We start from the raw sequence: 23723 nt of genomic DNA on the forward strand, positions 1-23723 counted from the left end.
AGAAGAAAGAAACTTGAGAGGAGAGGAGAGTGAATGGCAGAAGAAAGAATGGGGGGGAGGGAGACTGAGAGGTATTTCAGAAGGATTGCTTGACTGAGAACCATTTAGTAAATCCCCAGAGTTGTGTAATTGTGTTTTGCAGATACTAAAGGATGTGTTCTGTTCCAATGAAGAATGAGAACTGGAAACTACTGCCTGTCGCCCTAAATGTCTCACTGTTAACAGCATTGCTCATCACTGGATGGATGATCATTGTTGATAGTGATCATGCAGTGGTTTTCTCAGGTCTGCAGTTTATGCCATTTCAACATCGTTTTCTAGACTTGCACATTGATTTATATATTCAGTACACATGATGTGTTATTGATTGGTCATACAAGACCAATACTAGACTGGTCTAGTATTAGCTGCTAGACTGGGACTACTGCAGGTAGAGAGGGAACCAACAAGACGGAAAAACACACCTGACCTGATTCTCACCAACCTGCCTGCCGTGGAAGCATCTGTCCATGACAGCATTGGTAGAAGTGATCACTGCACAGTATTTGTGGGGACTAAATCCCATCTCCACATTGAAGATACCTCCATCGTGTTGTGTGGCACTGTGCTAAATGGGATAGACTTCAAACAGATCTAGCAGCCCAAGACTGGGCATTGATGGGACGCTGTGAGCCATCAGCAGCAGCAGAATTGTACTCAACTATAGTCTGTAACCTCATGAGCTGGCATACAATACAGGACTACTTGCATGTGGAACACCATGAGCCAAAGTAATAGACAGAGCTAAGTGGTCCCACAACCAATGGAACAGATCTAAGCTCTGTAATCCTGCCACATCCAGCCATGAATGGTGGTGGACAATCAAACTACTCACTGGAGGAGGAGGCTCCACAAATGTCCCCACCCTCAATGATAGAGGAGCTCAGCACACCTGTGCAAAAGATAAGGCTGAGGCATTTGTGACACTCTTCACTCAGAAGTGCCAAGTCGATGATCCAGCTTGTCCTCGTCCAGCAGTCCCCAGCATTCCAGATGTCAGTATGCAGCCAGTCCGGTTCACTCCACGTGATACCAAGAAATGGCTGAAAGCACTGGATACTATGAAGGCTATGGGCCCAGACAAAATCCCAGCAATAGTCCTGAAGACTTGTGCTTCAGAACTTGCCATGCTACTAGCCAAACTGTTCTCGTACAGCTACAGCACCGGCATCTACTCGGCAATGTGGAAAATTGCCCAGGTGTGACCTGTGCAGAAGAAACAGGACAAGTCCAACCCAGCCAATTACTGCCCTATCAGCCTACTCTCAATCACCAGCAAAGTAGTGGAAGGGGTCATCAACAGTGCTGTTGTGCAGCACCTACGCGGCAATAACCTGCTTACGGATGCCCTGTTCGGGTTCCGTCAAGGCCATTCCGCTCCTGGCCTCATCACCTCATTGGTCCAAACATGGACCAGAGGTGAGGTGAGAGTGATAGCCCTCGACATCAAGACAGCATTTGACTGAGTATGGCATCAAGTTGTCCTAGCTAAAATGGAGTTAATGGGAATTAGGGGGAAAACCCTCTGCTGATTGGAATCATTGACACAAAGGACGGTGGCTGTGGTGGATGGAGGTCAATCTCATCCTCAGGACATCACTGCAAGAGTTCCTCAGGGAAGTGTCCTAGAACCAACCATCTTCATCTGCTTCATCAATGACCTTCCTTCTGTCACAAGGTTAGAAGTGGGGATGTTTGCAGATGACTGCACAATGTTCTGCACCATTCGTGACTCCTCAGATAGTGAAGCAGTTCATACCCAAATGCAGCAGGACCTGGACAATATCCAGGCTTGTGCTGACAAGTGGCAAGTAACATTCGAGCCATGCAAGTGCCAGGCAATGACCATCTCCAACAAGAGAGGCTCTAACGATCGTCCCTTGACATTCAGTGACATCACCATCACTGAATCCCCTACTATCAACATCTTGGGGGTTACCATTGACAGGAAACTGAACTAGTCTAGCCATATAAATACTATGGCTACCAGAGCAAGTCAAAGGCTAAGAATCCTGAAACCCACCTCCTGACTCCCCAGATCTTGTCCACCATCTACAAGGTTCAGGTCAGGAGTGTAATGCAATACTCGACACTCACCTGGATGACTGTAGCTCCATCAACACTCAAGAAGCTCGACACCATCAAGTACAAGGCAGCCCACTTGATTGGTACCCCTTCCACAAGCACCCAATCCCTCCACCATCGACGAATAGTCGCAGTAGTGTGTACTATCTACAAGATGCACTGCAACAACACACCAAAGTTCCTAAGGCAGCTCCTTCCAGACCCACGACCACTATCATCTGAAAGGATGAGAACAGCAGATATCTGGGAACACCGCCACTTGGAAATCCCCCTCCAGGTCACTCACCATCCTGATTTGGAAACATATCACCACTCCTTCACTGTTGCTGGGTCAAGATCATGGAATTCCCTCCCTGACAGCACTATGGGTGTACCTACACCTTAGACTGCAGCGGTTCAAGAAGGCAGCTCATCATCACCTTCTCAAGGGCAACTGAGGATGGGCAATAAATGCTGGCTTAGCTGATGATGCCACATCCCGTAAATGAATAAATATTTTAAAAAAAGAATCTTATCAATAGGAAAATAGAATAAGCATTTCAAATCAGCGTGCTTGTGTCAGAACTAGAACAGTTTCTAATATATATCTAAGAGATTTGCACATTACTGTATTTGCAATTTTGTAAACTTGGCAGGAGCAAAGGATGTAGAGAATGGTGATGGAATGTCGCGGGAGGGGTGCAGGATAGGTGGCAGAGAAGGTGTGCCAACTGTGGAGGTGGCATGGGTGCAGATGCACCCAGCCCTCAGATTCCAGGCAAGGTTATTTGATTCCAAACAATTGGTTTATTGATCATTACAGAATATCTCTCTGGTGCTTTCCACTTTCTCCGCATCTCAATCCACAAGAGAGACTCATATCAGAATCAGGTTTATCATCACTCATATATGTCAGGAAATTTGTTTTTTTTTTGCAGCAGCAGTGCAGTACTGTGCAAAAGTTTTAAGCTCCCTAACTATATATATTGTACCTAAGACTTTTGCACAGAACTGTATCAAGATGGTTTTAGATTCACATGAAATATAGCTGATTAATAAGAGTTAAAACTGATATCGGTACACAGTAACAGACAATGAATAAATACATACCTCTGCATATAAATACAAAGAACTGTAGGTCATGTGTTGTGAGGAACCTAATATGGCAGGTTTACTGAGAAATGGCTTCAGGAAAATCAGGACTCTGAATGTAATATTGGGTGTTAACTACTTAGGGAAGATTGAAATGGTTAAACATGTAGGCAGTTTCCATAGACACTAGAAATACAGTCAGGGAAATTGCTGTAATCAGTAATAATTAAGAAATAAGCCATTTGGATGAAGACATCGTCTACAGCAGGGGGTCCCAGCCCTTTTTGTGCAATGGCCCCCTACCATTAACCAAAGGGTCATGGACCTCAAGTTGGGAACCACTGGTCTAGAGATACCTATTATTGTATCCGGAGAATAGAAAAAAATGTGCATCAAAATAGGCAAATGAGTTTTAAAGAAAGCCTGTATTTCAATTACACTGAAGGTAATTAAGCAAATTAGCGAAATAAGATGCATGATGGAATGAGGCTCTTGTATTGTGGACATGACCCAGGATGAATTTCTAATCCTCTAGATTCCTGCATTTGGAGAAATATCAGAAAATTTTACACATCATAATTGCAAAGCATGCAGTTGAATGTATGGAAAAGTTTATAAACCTTGATGGTAGAATGGTGTTGTGAATGTGGTATGAAAGAATTAGAATTGTTTCTGGAGCTAAAGTTAAATTAGGCAGTTTTGCTTTGTTAAGAGTTGTTAGACCTATATTGTGTGGATCTTGATGTTGAAATATGTCATTACTTTGTAAGTAAAAGGTACTAACAACAAATGTTATTTGGATTAACTGCTGGTGCAAGCTGTACCCAAGCATCAAGATTGTGTAAGAATTCAGCTTTGCCAAGAAACAGAAAATACACATAAAGTCAAGTCTACTTGTTAAATATCAGAACGACACAATTCACTGGACTGGCAAGCACTTCCTATTTTTGTTTTTTGTTCACCTTTCTGCAGGAAATCTCAGGGGTCATATCGGGAGCAGGAGGTGGCACGGATTGGAATCCATTGATAGGTCGATGGCGCTCAGTAAAAGAAATGGGTAAGCAGTGAAGTGGATCTAGAACTAGTGCTACTCTAATTGGGTGATACTATTAGACTGAAATGGCCCGTCTGTTATTTTGATCCTGAGAGCCTTTGTAGTTCTAAACCAGAGCAAGCATCCTCCTTGTATCTACTCTTGAGCCTCCCAAGCACTTTGTACTTTACAGAGGTCATCCCTCATTTCCCTGAGCTGGAGAGAATAGATGCCCTCCTAACTCTAGCAAGTACAGTTATCCCTGTTTGATTCACTGAAATGCCACAGATTATTTAGAACATCTCTCCTTAATTAACAAACTTTTCTTGCTATAACAAAATGGAGACTAATCACCATGAATAATACATTTTGTTGTTCCATAAGACTATTAACATAGGAGCAGAATGAGGCTATTTGGCCCATTGTTTCTGCTCTGCCACTTTATCGGCTGATCTATTATCTCTACTGGCTTCTCCCCATCTTTGACGCTCTTACTAATCATGAACCTATCAACCTCCACTTTAAATCTACCCTATGATTTGGCCTCCACTGCTGTCTGTGGAAAAGAACTCCACAGATTCACCACCCTCTGGCTAAAGAAATTCCTTCTCATCCTTGTTCTGAAGGGACATTCTTCTGTGCCGTGTGGTCCTAGATTTCCCCATTATAAGTAACATCCTCTCCACGTCCACTCTATTTCGGCCTTTCAGTATTCGATAGATTACAATGAGATCCCCCTTTATTCTTCTAAGCTAGAGCCCAGAGCCATTAAATGCTCCTCGTATATTCTCCCTTTCATTCCTGGGATCATTCTCGTGAACCTCCTCTGGACCCTCTCCTTTTCTTAGGAAAAGGGCCCAGAATGCTCACAGTACTCCCAAGTGCAGTGTGACCATTCTTGCCTTTTTGTCTCTTGTCAATATCATTCCTGCCATGATGCTCCACTTGTTCTTAACAATGTATTGTGTGTATTCTTGGTTTCAAATTACCCCCAGCAGCTCTAATGATTGCACTTCCTCTCAGGAAAAATGGCAAGCTACAGTATAAGCGGTAACACAACACTGGGTGCAGTATAAAAGTGAAGAACATGTGTTGATTGTCTGACGATGACCAAGACCTGTGCGGGAGGAGTCTTGTTGGACTGGACCAGTTCCACTCTCTCACCCTTACAAATCTTGATCCATTGGTATGAAAAACTGTCATGACTGGAGACTTCCTTGGCTGTAGTGGATAGCCATGTTACCTTCTGTGTCTTGTCATGCCTTTCGCTCTCCATGAAGCATGCAGCATTGCCTTCTTGGCCGTTAGATCTTGTAGTTGATCTCATCTGCACAGTCTGCTGGAACTGGCTTCTCATGCTGGGGCAGGCAAATCCCTGTCTCACTGGGGTTGGATGTTCCCGGCTACCCTCACCTGGTTTAACTCTCCTTTTGAAGCGGTGTGGCTGCTGTCGATTGCAAACAGTTACTTGGAGCCACAGGTGAGAGCTGGGTGACAGGTGGGGACCAAAGGTGGATGAGCTGCCCCTGAGTGGACGACAAGCCTGCCACCAGAGGTGCTGCCCCTCCCTGGACACCCCGTACACCATACAGAGAATTAGCTTCGAGACATTGGAGCATACAGTGAAGTGTGTTGACAGCAGCAAATGAAATCAGCGAGGATTGTGTTAGGTTGACTGCAAGTGCCACCACGCTTCCAGCACCAATATAGTATGTCTACAACTCACCAGCTCTAACCATACATCTTTGGAATATGGGAGGAAACCAAAGCACTCGAAGGAAACCCAATCACAGGGCGTGCGTGCAACTCCTTACAGGCAGAAATGGGAATCGTATCCCAATCTTACAGTTGGTGTTGTAAAGTGTTGTGCAAACCACTACTCAACCATGCCTGTACATTATATATATTTATAGGGCAGCAATGAAGGTTCTCCATCTCTGGCAGTGTTCAGGGCTTCCTTCATCATGTTAGTAGCTTCCTCTTGAATCTTCGAGGAGACATTGTCAAATTGGTAAACAAAGCTGTGTTTAATGAGGCAGATCAGGATGACAAGGAAATATCAAAATCTCGTGCCAAAGAGTTTACAATAAGGATTAAGTGGCCACGCATCAATAGCTATATTTAATGTCAGAGAAATGCATACAGTATACATCCTGAAATTGTTTTTCTTCACAAACATCCACAAAAACAGAGGAGTGCCCCAAAGAATGAATGACAGTTAAATGTTAGAACCCTAATGCCCTCTCCAACTCACCCCTCCCCACCCACGGACAAGCAGCAGCAAGGCAACGACCCCCTCCCACCAGCAAAAAAGCGTCGGCGCCCCCACCAAGCACTCAGCGTGCAGCAAAGCGTTAATAGAGACAGACTTCCAGTACCCCAAAGACTACTCGTTCACCCAGTATTCGACATAGCACAGTGTGTGTGTCTCCCCCTCCCTAAGAAGGGAAAAAGAGGTGTCCCCGTTTCACCTGTTGAGGGGAGACACAATAAAACAACTGGCGGATTTATGGTGTTAAAAGTCTTTACATCGCTTTTTCTGTGCTCTATGTCTCTGGGTACACAGCCAACAGCAAGCCTGCTGCTTCTGATCTTCCTTGTTCTCCCGCGACACATCAGTCGTTGGCGGTGGCATCAGCCTTGAATCAGTCCGCCTCCAAAGCCATGAAAATCCAGCACCCTGAAGACACACTAGCCTTCCAGGCTGCATACTTGGCATATCGAAAAGTGGCTAAACATGAGGTCCTGAGAGCTGGACAGGAGGCCCGCAAAGAACTGAATTCAGCGTGTAACTCCAGGTCAGGGTCTTCAAAAGAACGTTGAAAGGGGGAAAAAAAGATATCAAAGATAGAAATAAAGCTGTTTCCGAAGATTCAAGCAAAGGAGTCGCCGTTTAGCGCCATCATCACTCAGTTCCGCCACCGTAGCAGCATTGCAACTAAAACATCACTGTGAGAAGTCGTTTTACAGAGGCAATCTTCAACAGTGAGAAAGTGATAGCCATCTTCAAAGATGAGAGTCCTAATTTGGAGAGGGGGTCTACATTGGCCATACAATACCAAATGCTGTACATCATTGCAAGGACATTTTTGGATAAAGTAGAAAAGAGCCATCAAGTGTTCTGACATCATCATCATTAAGCTTCTTTCATCAGTCACCCCGAAATAATCACAGGAAGAACCCTCCCCATTAGTATGGCCAACTCCATAAACCTCAGTGTTACTATCACCATAACTAGAACACCAGTAACAGTTCTGTCTCCTATCTGCCCTGCTGTTACCTTTGCATGTAATGTGCCACTACTACTTGTGTACTTACATTAATTAGGAGCAGGAGTAGATCCTTCAGCTCCTTAAAGTTATGCCATCATCAGTTAGGTGATCATAAGCAGATTCAATTTATTACTTCAAATCTGCTTACTCCCAATAATCATTCATCCTTTTGCTTATCAAGAACCTGCCTTAAAGAAGAAGCTGTTTCCATTGGTATTTCAGGTATCAAAAGACTCTGAACCCTCCTAAAGAAAGCAATTTGCCTCCTCTTGTCTTGAGTAAGTGTTCTGAGGCACTCTGTGGCCACTTTATTAGGTACACCTGTACACCTGTTCATTAATGCAAATATTTAAACAGCCAATCGAGTGGCAGCAACTCACTGCATAAAGGTATGCAGATATAGTTAAGAGGTTCATTTGTTGTTTAGACCAAGCATCAGAATAGGGAGATACTGTGATCTAAGTGACTTAGACTGTGGAATGATAGTTATGCTAGACAGGGTGGTTTGAGTACCTTAAAAACTGCAAATTTCCTGGGATTTTCCTGCGCATCAGTCTTTACAGAGAATGGTGCGAGAAACAAAGGACATCCAGTGAGTGGCAGTTCTGTGGGTGAAAATGCCTTGTTAATGAGAGAGGCCAGAGAAGAATGGCCAGACTGGGTCAAGCTGACAGGAAGGTAACTAACTGAAATAACCACACACTTTACAATAGTTGTGTGCAGAGGAGCATCTCTGAACTCACAGCAGGTTGAACTTTGAAGTGGATGGGCTACAGCCGCAGAAGACCACTAATGTACGCTCACTTGCCACTTTATTAGGTAATGGAAGTACCTAATAAAGTGGACACTGAGTATATTTTTAATAATTAAATTTTAAATTTGCTATTCAGAGATGTTTAATATATTTTTAAGTGCTCAAAGATATATATTGACTATAATTCTCGTCCTCTGAAATGCAACTTGTGTTTTTTTGTCTGGTTGGAAAAGTCTGCTTGCTTTATGCATTTTCCTTCTATAAATTACACCATCTGGTGTCGAGGTCCTCATCGACGTTGACGATGGACGAACATACATACTTCTATAAATAAAGATAAAAACCTGTGTATCCTTTCTTGGGTAAGGAGAGCAAAAGTCTAGTCTCATCAAGGCCCTGTAGAATTATAATAAGATATATTTGCTTGACTGATGCATTATCAAGTTATTTGTCTCTCCTTAAATGCAACTGAATGATCTCTATTTTCGCTTGAATTATCAGTCTGGTGAGCTGGTGAATTTAAATTCCATGAAGAAAAGAATCTGGAATTGTTAAAAATCCCATTGTTAGCAATGCTAATGTTACCATGAAGTTACGACATGGGGAGAAACAATAATTCTTCCCTTTTCATGATGCTGATGTTCATAGGAAATGGAGTGGGAGGCAAGGATCGTAACATTTTAGCAGGCAAAGGAACAAGTTGAAAAAAAGAAATTGTAGTTTCAAAAAGAATACTGAATAAATAAAAGGGTCTAAGTTCTCGGGATAAGGGGAAAAGAACAGGGTAGTGAAATTGACTTATTTTTTCTTTAGAAAGAAAAATTGCTGAACATTCTTGGGAGGTGCAGTTATTGGAGCATCAGTGATAATGACCTTTGACTCTGTTTTTCATTTTCCACAGGGATAAACACATGGTCCAAATTCCAGCTGGAGTGGAAAAGCTCAATGTAGTAGCCCCAAATCTACAGGCTTTGCTCTTAATTGTTTCTATCGTTACCTATATCACATACCAAGAAAACAGTGAAAAATATTGCTTGTTATTTTCAGGTATGGGATTTCTTCCATATATTTCAGAAGGCCATTTGTTCGATTGGTATAATGATTTCAGTATGTGTTTGGTAAAATAAATCTATTTGTTAATGATGCTTCATGTCCTTTTGCTTCCACTTTGCTGGTATTCAAGTAGATTAAGTCCAAATATTGTGTTTCAGCTTATAAGCTTTGTCCAATTTATTCAGATCCCAGAATTTGGTTTTGAGTCCCATTCTAATTACTTTTCCTCTCAATTGTAGCAATGTCAAAATTAATTCACAATGAGAATCAATACTGGCCACAAAGGAACTGCATTATGGTCACCACAGTGACATTACAGGCAGTGTAAATGTCTCACATCTCCAGGGTCCCTTGTTCCATTCTGACCACAAAGGAAATGCTGTCTGTGGGAACTTTGCATGTTCTCTCTGTGATCTCCCTTCCCCCTCATTGCTCCTGTTTCCTCCCAAACCATCATGAATATTACTCCTGGTGTAAAAGGTTGGTGGAAGAAGCAGGGTGATGAAGAGAGGTTTATTTAGATGTAAGAGTATAAGTTGTCAGGAAATTAATAAATCTGTGGTGCAAAGGGTCTTGTGGGTCCTTGTGCACGATTCTCCTAAGGGATAATTAGCAGGTTGAGTTCATGCTGAAGAAAGCAAATGCAATGTTGGCATTCATTTCAGGACTAGTATATAAACTCAAGGATGTAACATTGAGGCTTTATAAAGCACTGGTGAGGCCTCACTTGGAGAATTATGAGCAGTTTTGGGGCCCTTTATCGAAGAAAGGATGTGCTGACATTGGAGAGGGTTCAAAGGAGGTTCACAAAAATGATTCTGAATTGAAAGGCTTGTCATATGAAGAGTGTTTAGTGGCTCTGGGCCTGCACTCACTGGAATTCAGAAGAAATGAGAGGTGACCTCATTGAAACCTATCGAACATTGAAAGACCTTGATAGAGAGGATGTGGAGAGGATGTTTTCTATGGTAGGGGAGTCTAAGACCAGAGGACACTGCCTCAGAATAGAGAGGCGTCCTTTTAGAACGGAGATGAGGAAGATTTTCTTCCTGGCTGAATCTGTGGTGGTGAATCTGGAATTTGTTACCACAGGCGGCTGTGGAGGTCACGTCATTGGATATATTTAAGGTAAAGGTTGATACATTCTTGATTAGTCAGGGCATGAAGGAGTATGGAGAGAATGCAAGAGATTGGGGCTGAGAGGGAAAATGGATCAGCCATGATGAAACGATGGAGCAGACACAATGGGCCAAATGGCCTAATTCTGCTCCTATGGTCTTATGGAAGCTTGAAGTGCTTGAGGGAGTGATATGGTTCCGAATGCTCTGAGTGTTGGCATAGATTTAATGGACTGATTGAATACCTTCTGTAGAATGCAGGATTTCCATTTTTATTCATCCATTCTGATGTGGACATACCAGGCAAATTTGGTATTTACTGCCCATCTAATTGTCCTTGAGGAAGTAGATTGTCAGAGTTCTTCAACCATCAGATGGTAATGGAGTCTGTTTTTGTTGTGACTGATGAAATTTGCTTGCTGCCACCAGATTATTGAATGAGGCAAAATGGAAGCAAACTTTTTCATTTCATGCCTTTCCTTCAGATCTCGGGTAAAGCTTTAACTTTTCTCCAAGAATCACAAGCTACTCACAGATCAGGAATAGGAAAGTTTTCTTGGCTCACAAAGCAATTCCAGTCATTATAATTATCTGAAATTATACAAAATTGTGTACAACCAGTAGCATTTGTCAGTTTGCTTTTGGTGGAACAGTGGACAGTGAAATGTTTCACTTTTGGACAAGACTCCACAGTGACCTCTTTGGGTCCTGAGCTGATCAAAGTATTGTGTCAAGACAAGGCCAGCATGAAGGGCTCATCTGAGAAAGTTGTCAAATACCTGCCCGTTATCTTTACCCTGTGTATGAGCTTAACTACCTGTTTTGAAGGATTGACAAATGGTCTCTGTCAACTACTTCCTAATGACCTAATCAATAAACGGGTATGGCCGTAAGACATGAGCAGAATTCCATTATGGCTGATTTATTATCCTGCTCAACCCCATTGTCCTGCCTTCTCTCCATAACCTCTGTCATCCCTGTAGATGGGCCTGATGAGTGGGCCAGAGAGCTTACTCCTTGTCCCATCCTTATATTTTTTACCCAGTTATTTAGGTAATGTGATGAATACCTTGATCTTTATGACCATATTTCTAAATAATCTTTAATTCAAGACCTAACTTCTGGCATTTAAATTAGCATTATCAACAAAATAGTTTGTCATGAAGCTCCTTTATCATTTGGTTCAATTTTTTTGGTGGAGATTATCTAAATTTCCATTAGATGCTGCTTTACTGCAGACATCCCACCTCTCCTGCATATTAATAGTGGCTCCCTGATGCCTGCAAATTAGATACACTATCCCGGAATTCAATTTTTGAGCGTGAGAGAGAGAGAAAGAGCACGTCATGGGAGAGTATTCCAAAAAAAGAAAATATAAAACGTATGTCACCCCAGACTACCTTGAAGTGTACCCCTGCCTAATAGGGGTCAAAAATAATGAGAGTGTTGCTCGCTGCACTGTTTGCAACAGTGACTTTTCTATTGCCCATGGTGGGTTAAGATGGTAAAAGACATGTTGAGGTGAGTTTAACAGGTGTCATTCGTTCATTAGCATAGCTAACGTTATTTAAACTAGCTGGCTGCCTGCTAAGGAGCTACTCTATTGCAGACATCCCACCTCTCCCGGAAGTTCCGGGAGTCTCCCGCAAATTGATGGTGCTACCTCCCTGAAATAAGTTTTTGCAGGGTGGGATGTCTGTTACTGGTACTAGAAAGAATACCACAGGTTAAAAGGAGAAATAAAGTTTAAAGTCCATTAAAGTTTAATGCACAACTTGTTTATGCCCCTACGTTTAAGTGTCCATAAAATAGAACTTAAAAGTTTGCATATTCTTAAATTTTCAAACAGTTAATTAAGAATGGCTTTTTGAATGTGGAGCAGATTGTTTATTGAAATTACCTTGGCCAGAGTCTGTTTGTGGCAAAGCAGGATTGGTGTTCTACTCAATTCTCTAACTTTTAGTTCTCCATTAGAGAAATGAAATGAAGTTTACTCACGAGAATTAAGAACAGTTGGAAACACAACGCCAGAACAGAGAAGTAAATACCAACACAGACAGTTGTACATTTCAGTGTTGTGTAAACAAAGATCCACAGAACAAGAATCTGAGAAAAACCTAAGAAGCACTCACTGGAGTGAATTGTGCCAGTTAATGCTGTTGATAAACATCCATATTGGTTCAGGACCAAGAATATGGATCATTATATATGTTGTTGCATGAATGAAGTTATCAGGGAAATGTACTGGTAGATACAAAGCAGCTTCTTTATTGGACAAGACAAGGCACAGCAGGCATCATACAGAGACGCTTTCAGTGGAAAGATCTGCTGGCCTAACATGGGGCTTGATATTTTATGTGCTAAACATCAAATGACAGCTCCATATTTATAATGTATGGATAATGCTTTCTTTGAAACTCTCTCAAACTTCAGACCTACCAATTCCCAAAATCATTCTAACTATATATTCAGATAACAGTGACCCTGAAGGCAAATGTCTCTGTATATCAGACTTGTAACCGAAGTACATTTCTTTACAGCTGCAGAAGTTTGGTCATGTACTCAGCAGGTGGAGATAAAGCAGTTCTCACCTTTGCTTTGGAAATAATCAGTTGAGATCCTTGAGAGAACCAGCTACTGTTATTACAGACCTGACTGGACCCTTGAAGGCTGAGCTCTATGACTAGGTCAAGAAAGGTCATGACACAGAGTTGGCTAAAGTTGTGACGATGATGCAAGAAATTCAGAATCCCGCTGATAAACTGGAGAATCCAAGTATAGTTGTTCACTTCAATAAACTGCATCCAATATAGAGAGCCACAAAAGAGCCTAAGTTGAGGGCTGCAAGTCAGCTGGCAAGTAAAATGTACAGCAATGTCTGTTTGAATAGCAGACTTAGATTATGAGAACACTCAGTCCTCTTTTATTGTCATTTAGAAATGCATACATGCATTAAGAAATGATACAATGTTTCTCTGGAGTGATATCACAGAAAATAGGACAAACCAAAGACTAACACTGACAGAACCACATAATTATAACATACAGTTATAGCAGTGCAAAGCAATACCATAATTTGATGAAGAACAAACCATAGGCACGGTAAAAAACAATCTCAATAGCCCCGAGTTGATTGACTCCCGAGTCCCCGATAGCAGGCGACAAAAGGGAGAAACTCCCTGCCATAAACCTCCAAGCACCGTCAACTTGCCGATGCCTTGGAAGCAGCTGACCATAGCCGACACTGAGTCCATCCGTCCGAAAACTTCGAGCCTCTGACCAGCCCCTCCAATACAGCCTCCCGAGCTCCATCCTCTGCCGAGCGCCTTCGACCTCGCCCCGGCCACTGAAACAAGCAAAGCTGAGAATTTCGGGGTCTCTTGCTCCGGAGATTCCGGTTACCACACAGTAGCAGCGGCAGCGAAGCGGGCATTTCAGAAGTTTTCCAGATGTTCCTCCGTACTCTTGCATCCGTCTCCATAAATCAGAAATGTGCACGGTCCCCTAACTTGACAGATAACAGATATTCGTCACTGGAGAGGCCACACGTGCTGCCCTCGCGCTGCCATCTTCTCCTCCTTTATGCTCAGGCACCATTCCATTGTTTACTACACTGGCAAGCCATACTGACTGACTGACCATGTTGTGTCTCCTTTTATCAGTCAAGTTGATGGGACAACCAGTGATGGCAGAATGATCAGTTCTGATCAAATGATAACATTTAAATTCTGTTCCATTTAAATGCATAGAAAAATTGACAGAATTCATGCACCATTTTTGCTGTTGATTGGCAGGTGAGAATTCAACAATGCTGACTCAGTTTTAAATCCTGTTGGAAACAACGTTATTGTTATATGTTAATATTAATTTCGAGAGGCCTAGAATATAAAAGCAAGGATGTAATGCTGAGGCCTTATAAGGCATTGGTCAGACCGCAGTTGGAATATTGTGAGCAGTTTTGGATGTGCTGGTATTGGAGAGACTCCAGAGGAGGTTCACAAGAATAAGTGTGGGAATGAGAGGGTTAACATGACCGTTGGTGTCTCTGGACCTGTACTCGCTGAGAGTTTAGAAGAATGGTAGAGCAGACTTGATGGTCTAATGGTCTAATTCTGCTCCTAGCTCTTACGGTCTTATTTAAGTAACAAGAATAAAATCCTGAAATTATTGAACATCTGAGGAAAGGGAAACAGGCCAATGTTCTCATCGGAACAATTTATGCAGAAAAATAAAATTGTGTATTAAAAATTAAAGTTATATTTAATATAAATAAATTGGAGCATCATGTGTGCATAGAATCTAATGTGTACACACACTGATAACAGGGAAATTCCCCGTTAACCATAACTATTTATCTATGAAGTTATAAATAGAATTGTAGTTGCAAATCTACTGTTGCCCCTGCAAGTTTCAGTGGTATTGATATAATCTGTAGTGTGAATTTAAGTTTACCCACATCATAAGAAAACTGAGCAGGTAGGTAGTTACAGGGGAAATACACATGAGTGTTCTGTTCCCTACTGCTGTCCCAAGTAGATAAGAACACTCACCAGAAGGCTTTCTGATTAGGTACACATCTTGGATATGGAATTACAACATTTAGATCAGGAATATCTAAATGGATGGAAAACTTCAACAAAAAATAAGAACTCAACAAATTGAGTAACAGCTGTGGATGCAATGGAAACTCAGGTTGCAACTGGAATCTCGACATGACCATTGCAGAGAGTGTGCTGGTGCACTACTAAACAGCTGGTCTACACTTGGTTTTGCCAGTGTGGAGGAGGCCATTTCACAAGTTCTGAATGCAACAGAGCAGGATGGAAGAATTGCACATGTATCCCTACTGCACTTGGATGGCGGGAGAAGGGGAGTGCAGGGATAAGTGTTGCACCTCCTATTGTTGCAGGGGATGGGACAGGGTGGGCTTAGAAGGGAAAAATGGATTGGGGCATCACAGGGAGAATGGTTCCTACGGAGAACAGGAAGTTGGGGAAAGATGATGATGTTTTTGGTTGTGGGATCCTGTGGAGCTGATTGAAGTGCCAAAAGTGATTTGTTGAATGTGGTGGGAAACTCTGTTTTGTCTGCTGAGAGCTTGGAGGGTGGGTGGGGAAGAGAATGGGAATGTGAGACGAGACAGCAGACATATAGGAAATGCATGCATGGGCTCCATCATCCACAGCAGGGTTGAAGCTGTGCTTCCTATGGGAGGGGGACTCTTCAGATGTCTTGCAGTGGAGACCCTCGTCTTGAGAGCAGATGTTGTGGAGACAAAGAAGCTGAGAGATGGATATAGTGTCCTTATAGGAGACAGGATGAGAGGGGGTTTATTCAAAGGGAAGGATACTTGCTGCTTATGTTTCCATGGTGGTGTACTTTATTTGAAGACAGCAGAAATCAAAATAAAATACAGTGGATTAGGCCTGGGAAGAGTTGGAAAGTAGCAAAGACAAACCCTGAGGGACTAATATTGTCGGCCTTCTGAGATTGTCCTTATTAGGAATTTAGATGTTTGATCTTTTTAAGTAATTGTAGAAATATATTTACATTATTCTTTTTTTCAGCTACAAAATATGAAGAATTCAAAAAGGTAAGATTACATTATATTCCTTCATTTTATTATGAGAGAAAATGACTTTTCAGGTGATCAAAGTTCAAAGTAAGTTTATTATCAAAGTACACATGTCATCATATACAACCGGGAGATTTGTTTTCTTGCGGGCATTCACAGTAAATCCAGGAAGCATAAGAGAATTAATGAAAGACTGCACACAACAGGACTGTCAATTAACCAATGTGTAAGAGACAACAAACTGCAAAATAATGATAATTAAGCAATAAATATTGAGTGTGGCGCATGGTTAGGGCATTGGACTAGCAATCTGAAGGTCATGGGTTCAAGCCTCGGCCTGGGCAGTGTGTGTGTCCTTGAGCAAGGCACTTAACCACACAATGCTCCAGTCTACCCAGCTGAGAATGGGTACCGGCAAAAATGCTGGGAGTTAACATCACGATAGACTGGTGTCCTATCCGGGGGGGGCGGGGGGGGGAGTCTCGTACTCTCAGTCGCTTCACGCCACGGAAACCGGCATAAGCAGCGGCCTGATGAGCCACAAAGGCTCAGGACAGACTTTAATCTTAATCTTTAATAAGCATTGAGAACCTGATCTACTGCGGTCCTTGTCGTTTACTTATTCTGTTGGTGTTTATGCCTTTCTTGTTAATGAAAGGATCGGGTTTGGCAAATATACAACTAACTGGTCATAAGAAGCATCTTTTCAATTGGTTATGGTCAGGATGTTTAGTGTAATGTTTTATGCCCAGGTTAGACCAGCACTGCTCTCTCCACGGGTGAGATTCAGATTCAGATTTATTTATCACATGTACATCGAAATATACAGTGAAATGTGTCATTTGCATTAACAACCAACATTCTGGCACCAACATAGTATACCTGCCATGCTGGTCAGAACAATAGAACGCAACAAGCAGCAAGTCAACAAAACAACAAGGCCCTTTCCTCTCCTACCGACACACATGGACAGACCTCCAACTTCAGGAGAGGCCTCTGGGCCTCCAGGCCTAGAATTACAATTATTGCCATCTTTCATTGCAAATAATCCTGACAGCAATACTCCAGTGTCATCGCTATCTTCTGGCCCAGTACTTTGCAATTTTAAAAAAAATTATAGTTCTCTGGTAGATTTTGGCTCCAACCAATGTGCACATCAGTTAGACAAGGTATATGGTTGCACTATAGTAAGAGGATTAACTTGGCAGTGTTGGTGCAGAAGCTACCTGCCTAGAAATTCCATGGTGCTGTGCTTGCATTACTTAAGTGGTAGGAGATTGAATTTTGTCATAAATTGAATTGTAAGAGGACCGCAACATAGCCAGAAGGAGGATGATGTGCTGTATCTTGAGTTAGTGTTGGGCGTTTTTGGAGAAATGTAGGAGGTTGCAAACTGAAGTCAAAGTGGGAGTATTGCAAAGTGGCAGGATCAGCCTTGCTGCAGACTGAATGGAGGTTTCTCAAGCTCAGATGATTCATGCTGTGAACAGTGGTTGAAGTCCTCAAAACTGGAAACACTCTAGGTGAATGACTTCACCTGGAAAGTCTGATATTCTTCTGGGATAAAGGGAAGGAAAGATCTAAAAGGATAGTGGATAAGCAGAAGGATAATGTTGTACGCCCTTTCGGTTGCATGGGATAGTGTTGTCAGAAGTTTACTGTTGAGTGGAGATGGGAGAATCTTCCAGGGAGTCATGGAGTTTGTTCCAGTTAAGTCAAATTGCTCAGTTTTGTTTTTGGTAATGCATTCAGTTCTTAATAGTTTGTATATGGTAAATGTGTGCAACCTTGTAATAGTTAGCAAACTGTGCAAAGAGTGAAGCTTTGGAGACTACTGTTCTCCAGGAGCTAACAATCTGGTGCAAGTCAACCCCATGTTCTTAGCTTAATGGGGGCTGGAACGTCCAGTCTCTTATGCAACTTAGCAACCACTGAAAAGCCAGCAAGCAAGCAAGTCATTTGACAGATTTGTAATAATTTTACAAAATCACTTGAGTTATAAATCACTGGTAATAGCTGAGAAATTTAGATTTTTCAAAAGGAACCGGTCAAAGGAAGCAAGCATTTCTGAATACATTGCAGAACTACGCAAACTTTATCATTACAGTGATTTCAGAGATGGGATTTCTGATGCATTAAGGGACAGGCTTGTATATGTCATGCATAGTCAAAGCACCCAAAAGAGGCCACGGTCAGAAAAAGACCTAACCTTAGAACAGGCATTGACCATTGCAATATCGTTAGAGACTGCAGCAAAGGATGCAGCAGAACTACAGGAAAAGAGGTTAGAATGTGAAATGCACAAAATATCCCTGAATGGTGCAAAAAGCTAAAAAATGTTATCAATGTGGCAAATCCTCCCAAGATGCAAATGACTGTTGGTTCAAAGAAAAAGTTTGGAGAAATTGTCAAGACAAGGTCACATAGTGAGAGTGTGCAAGGCAGACAAAAAGCACAAGAGTGAAAAGTCTCACACACAAAACTAAGCAAATGCATAAAGTGACTGAATGTAAAACAGTATTAGACAACACAGGCTCTGACAAGGTGAGCTTTCATGCCTAGAACTGCGTAGTATTACTGAAGTGGATAACAAAATCATATGGATCTCTATAGATATATCTGATGTAAAACTGAATAAGGAACTGGAATATGTGTCAGCTTTCTCTATAATTTCAAGGGCTGACTACAAAAGACTGTGTTTTCTAAGCTACCGTTAGAGAAGATCTGAGTGATGCTAAAGACCTACACAAGTGAAAATGTGTCCCCCCAAAGGCAAACTGGAAGTGAATGTGACAAATGGAGGCCATGCACGACAGTTAGAGCTTTGTGTTGAAAAGTGGAGGGCCAACCCTCTTCAGATGTGAATGGTTGAGAAAAATCCAACTAGACTGGCACTCAATCAAAGTTCTCAATATCTCATCAACAGGCAACTGCAGCCCAGACGATAACACTAACCAGAGACTGTCACAGCTGCTTAATGCACAGGACTGAAAGAAGCTGCAGAGGATTGTGAACTTAAGTCGGCTCCATCTTGGGTACTAGCCTACAAAGTACCCAGGACATCTTCAAGGAGTGGTGTCTCAGAAAGGCAGCGTCCATTATTAAGGACCTCCACCTTTTTTTGCTGTTGCCATCGGGTAGGAGGTACAGAAACCTGAAGGCATACACTCAGTGATTCAGGACCAACTTCTTCTCCTCTCCTATCCGATTACTAAATGGACATTGAACCCTTGGACACTACCTCACTTTTTATATTGTATAGCATTTCTGTTTTTTGCACAATTTTTAATCTATTCAATATATGTATATTATAATTGATTTATTATTATTATTATTATTTTGTATTTTTCTTTTATATTATGTATTGCGTTGTACTGCTGCTGCTAAGTTAACAAATTTCACGTCACACACCGGTGATAATAAGCCTGATTCTAATTCTGATTCTAATGAGAAAATGTTTGGAAGGACATTGATAAACTCAAAGGCATGAAGGCCAGAAATGAATTGGATGAAGCTGCAACACCAAGATTCCATAAAGCATGTCCAATGCCTTGCACACTACAACCTAAAGTGGATGCTGCACTTAAAGAGCTTGGAGGCGTCTGGAATTTTCTGCAAGTTTGAGTGGAGTGATTGGGCCATGCCCATTGTCCCGGTGATCAGGAAAGGGAAGGCTGGAGCAGTTCACATACATGGGGATTCCAAAGTGAGCATCAACCCAGTGCTGTGTATTGTGCAGTCCTCTACCATGAATAGAAAACATCTTGTACATTTTTGCATCTTTGGCAGACGGGAAGAGGTTTTCAAAGATTGACTTGTCACAAACCTATCTGCAAATTGAGATTGCGGAGTCGAGCAAGAAATCCCTCACGATCAATACTCTCAAGGGACTTTTCCAGTATAATCGTCTCGTCTTTGACGCCGCATCATCTCCAGCAATTTGGCAAAGAGCAATGGATCAAGTGCTCCAAGGTATCCCAGGAACACAATGTTACCTTGATGACATCATTGTAACTGGTAGAAATGATGAAGAGCACCTCCAGAAACTTGGTAAAGTGCTTACCAGACTGAGTGAGTATGGTCTGCATGCAAAAAGAGAAATGTGAGTTTTTCAAGAATAAAATCTCATATTGTGGACATGTCATTGACAAGCATGGCTTACATAAGTCACAAGACAAGACTGAGGCAGTGCTACTGGCCAAACCAGAAAATGTGTTACACCTCAGGTCGTACTCTGGCCTTGTAAACTACTACATCCGGTTTTTCCCCAACATTGCTACAATGCTGCATCCGTTGAACACACTGTTGCAAACAAGGCCAAAGTGGGAATGGTCAGAAAGATGTGAAAGAGCGTTCAAGGAAACAAAGGGACTACTAACGTCAGATGAACTGCTCAGCCATTATGACCCATCACTGCCCGTCAGACTGGTGTGTGATGCATTCCCTTATGGCACTGGGGCCGTTTTGTTGCACACTATGAAAGATGGATCTAAACATCCGATTACATTTGCTTCAAGATCACTGCTGAGCTCAAGATGTAACTGTGCACAGATCGACCGAAAGGGACTTAATCTAGTATGGGGAATAAGAAGTTCCATCACTACCTCCACAGACAAAAGTTTACTCTAGTGACAGATCACCATGTTCTTGTGTCTATTTTCAATCCAGGAAGGGAATTCCAGTGATGTTGCTACCCGGCTACAACATTGGGCACTGTTCCTAGGAGCCCACTCTTATGAAGTAGAGTTCAAGGGTACCAAACAACACAGCAACACTGTCAGCTTGTCATGTCTTCCACTGTTGGCAGCTGAAGAAGAGAAGTCTTCATGCTGTGATTCAGCAGAGGTGTTCCACACAGCATTGGTAGACCAGTTGCTGGTAACAATTGTGAAATGTAAAGAAAAACAAGGAATGACTCCACATTGTCTATGACATCAGCATGCAAGGATAGCCAGCTCATGGTAACCCAATGTTTCCAGAGTTCTCAGTGAGACGAGACCAACCAACAGTACGTCAAAGGATGCTGATTTGTGGATCTTGTGCTGTTCCTTCTAAACTGCATACCAGAGTGTTAGAGAATCTGCTTGAAGGACACCTGGGTACAGTCAAGATGAAGAGTATGGCACGGAGCAATGTGTGGTGGCCGGGAATAGTTTGAAAACTTGGCCAGAAGCTGTTCAGGATGCCAAAAAGTTCAAAATGCACCCCCACAGGCACCGTTACACCCGTGGGAGTGACTGTCATCACCATGGCAAAGAGTACATATTGACTTTGCTGGGCCATTCATGGACTCCATGTTTCTGGTTACTGTGGATGCTCATTTGAAGTGGCCGGAGGTCGTACCAATGAAGTTAACCAGCTAAGAAAGGACTACTTCCACTCTGAGGACGATCTTCACCAGAACTGGCTTATCTGAAAATAATTGTGAGTGACAACAAACCATGATACACATCAGAATTCAGGTGATTCATGAAGAAAAATGGATTCAGACGTTTCAAATCAGCTCCTCAGCACCCAGCAACGAATGGGTTTGCTGAAAGATTTATCCAAACATTCAAGAAGTCCATTAAAGCGATTGACAAGGAGGACATTTCTCTTCGGCACAAGGTGGACAACTTCCTTTTTGTGTATTGGAACTCTGTCCTTGTGATGACAAATCAAACACCTGCAATACTGTTCATGAGCAGGAATCTGAGATCTCGCATAGACCTGAAACCAGACCTCTGGAGGGAAATGCAGAATAAACAGTTCAGTCAGTTGCTAAAAGAATCAGCAAGGAACTTTGAGATTGGGCAGGAAGTCCAACCGTGTGATTACCAAGAGAACAGGTGGACAACTGGTATGATAGCTACAGGAACTGGACCACTGATGTACACAGTGGATGTTGGAGATCTGACATGGAGACGCCTTGTGGACCAGATAGTGGATGTTCAACTGAAGAACACACCTGAGTTGATTGCATCCAGCAAGATGGACACATTACAGTCTCTGGACTTGCCTCTCAGTGATGATCATGTCACTGACAGCAATGTGACACCAGCAACCGAGAATGTCGTCTTTGACAAGACACCTGCCAAACCTGATGTCACTCCACAGGTCCAGAGGAGCTATCCTGAAAGAAACAGAGCCTGAAGACACTCTCAATGTTTTAGGGTAAACTTCTCCCCCTTTACAGTAGATTTCTGAACAGACAATGAACTGACCTATGAACAGTACCTTACTATTTTTGCTCACTTTTTGCGCTATGTAATTTACTTTTTAAAATGTATTTTTAGTGTAAATTGTAGTTTTCTATGTATTGCACTGTACTGCTGATGGAAATCAACAAATTTCAGGACATGCAGTACTGGGCAAAAGCCTTGGGTAGATAGTTATAGCTAGATGCTTAAGACCTTTGCACAGTACTGAGTAATTTTGTGTATTGCACTGTACAGTTGCTGCTGAAAAAAAACAAATTTCATGACACGTGAGAAACCTGGTTCCAAAAGTGGGAAGAGGGCAGGGAGAGGGTAATCATAGTTGCGAAAGGAGGAATGGAGAGGGGACAGAGTGGAAAGCACCAGAGAAACATTCTGTAATGATTAATAAACCAATTGATTAGAACCAAGTAACCTTACCTGGTGTCTCAGGGCTGAGTATGTCTGCACACATACCGCCACCTGCCCTTGGCACTCCTTCTCTGCTACGTGTCCCGCACTTCTCTCATGACACTCCCCCCTCGCCATTCCCAACCTTCTTTGCTCCCACCAGATTTATGATCTTGCACTCCGCTTCATGGTGACAGATACAGCACTGAGCAAAAGTCTTAGCCACCCTGACTATATGTGTGCTTAAGCTTTTTGGACAGTATTGAATGTCATGATATTAAACCTGATTCTAATTCTGATAAACTTTAATCAGTGAACATGCAAATCAAATCACTTAACAGTTTTTCTCTTCAAAGCTTTCAATGAGGAAACATCATCTGCCACAATGAAACTGGACAAACTGGTCAAGCTTTTTCCTGTGTTTCAGCAGTCATAATTTTTTTTTAGTGGCTGGTGTTGGCAGCAGGAGGTGATTTAGAATAACATTTTTTAAAAAGTCAGGTCACTTTGTTACAGAAAGTCTGTCAAATGCTAGAAGTTAACAAATTTCACAATATATGCCCATGGTATTAAACCTAGTTCTGATTCTGAAATGCCCTTCATCTGCCAGCTTGTGTACTTTATTAATATGGTTTCTTCCCACTTTCTTTCCAGCCTTGACGGCGAAGGGTCTCGGTCAGAAACATCAACTATTTATTCCCCTCTATAGTTGCTCAGTTCCTCCAGCATTTTATGTGTGTTGCTCAAGATTTCCAGCATCTGCAGAATCTCGTGTTTATGCTAGAAATAATAAGCTGGACAGGGCACATGAGGTAAACACTGAAACAGTAAAATTAGAGTAGTGAGGCAGCATTGTTGGTGAGTCAGCATCTCTCCACAGATGTCACCTGACCAGCTGAGTATTCCCAGCCTTTTCAGTGAAATTTCAAGTATTCTGTACTTTGCTTGTCAACCAGAAACATTTACTCTATTTCTTTCCCAAAAACACAGCCTGGCTAGCTGAGAATTTTTATCATTTTCTGTCTTTAATTCAAATAAAAATGACTCGCAAAACTCTAGAGCAGCTGTGCACTTACAATTTTATGCTTTGGATTACACCGTAGTTTGCAATATAATCTCTATAATTGCCTCAGACC

At 42.1% G+C, this 23723-nt stretch overlaps 1 protein-coding gene across 5 annotated transcripts in view; it reads left to right on the plus strand.

Annotated features, from left to right (window-relative positions):
- LOC134337728 (tumor necrosis factor receptor superfamily member 5-like) overlaps positions 1 to 23723 on the plus strand; it is a 68497-nt gene that overhangs the window by 7533 nt on the left and 37241 nt on the right. For 4 of the 5 annotated variants that reach the window (XM_063032941.1, XM_063032943.1, XM_063032944.1 and 1 more), the window contains 4 exons: positions 143 to 285; positions 4168 to 4252; positions 9156 to 9301; positions 15993 to 16018. In XM_063032941.1, the coding sequence (XP_062889011.1) occupies positions 153 to 285; positions 4168 to 4252; positions 9156 to 9301; positions 15993 to 16018 (390 nt within the window). In that variant the 5' untranslated portion in view covers positions 143 to 152. The remainder of the gene's footprint in view (positions 1 to 142; positions 286 to 4167; positions 4253 to 9155; positions 9302 to 15992; positions 16019 to 23723) is intronic. The other variant, XM_063032945.1, reaches the window with a different exon arrangement.

Source organism: Mobula hypostoma, chromosome 25 (assembly GCF_963921235.1).
Source record: "Mobula hypostoma chromosome 25, sMobHyp1.1, whole genome shotgun sequence".
Taxonomy (NCBI): domain Eukaryota; kingdom Metazoa; phylum Chordata; class Chondrichthyes; order Myliobatiformes; family Myliobatidae; genus Mobula; species Mobula hypostoma.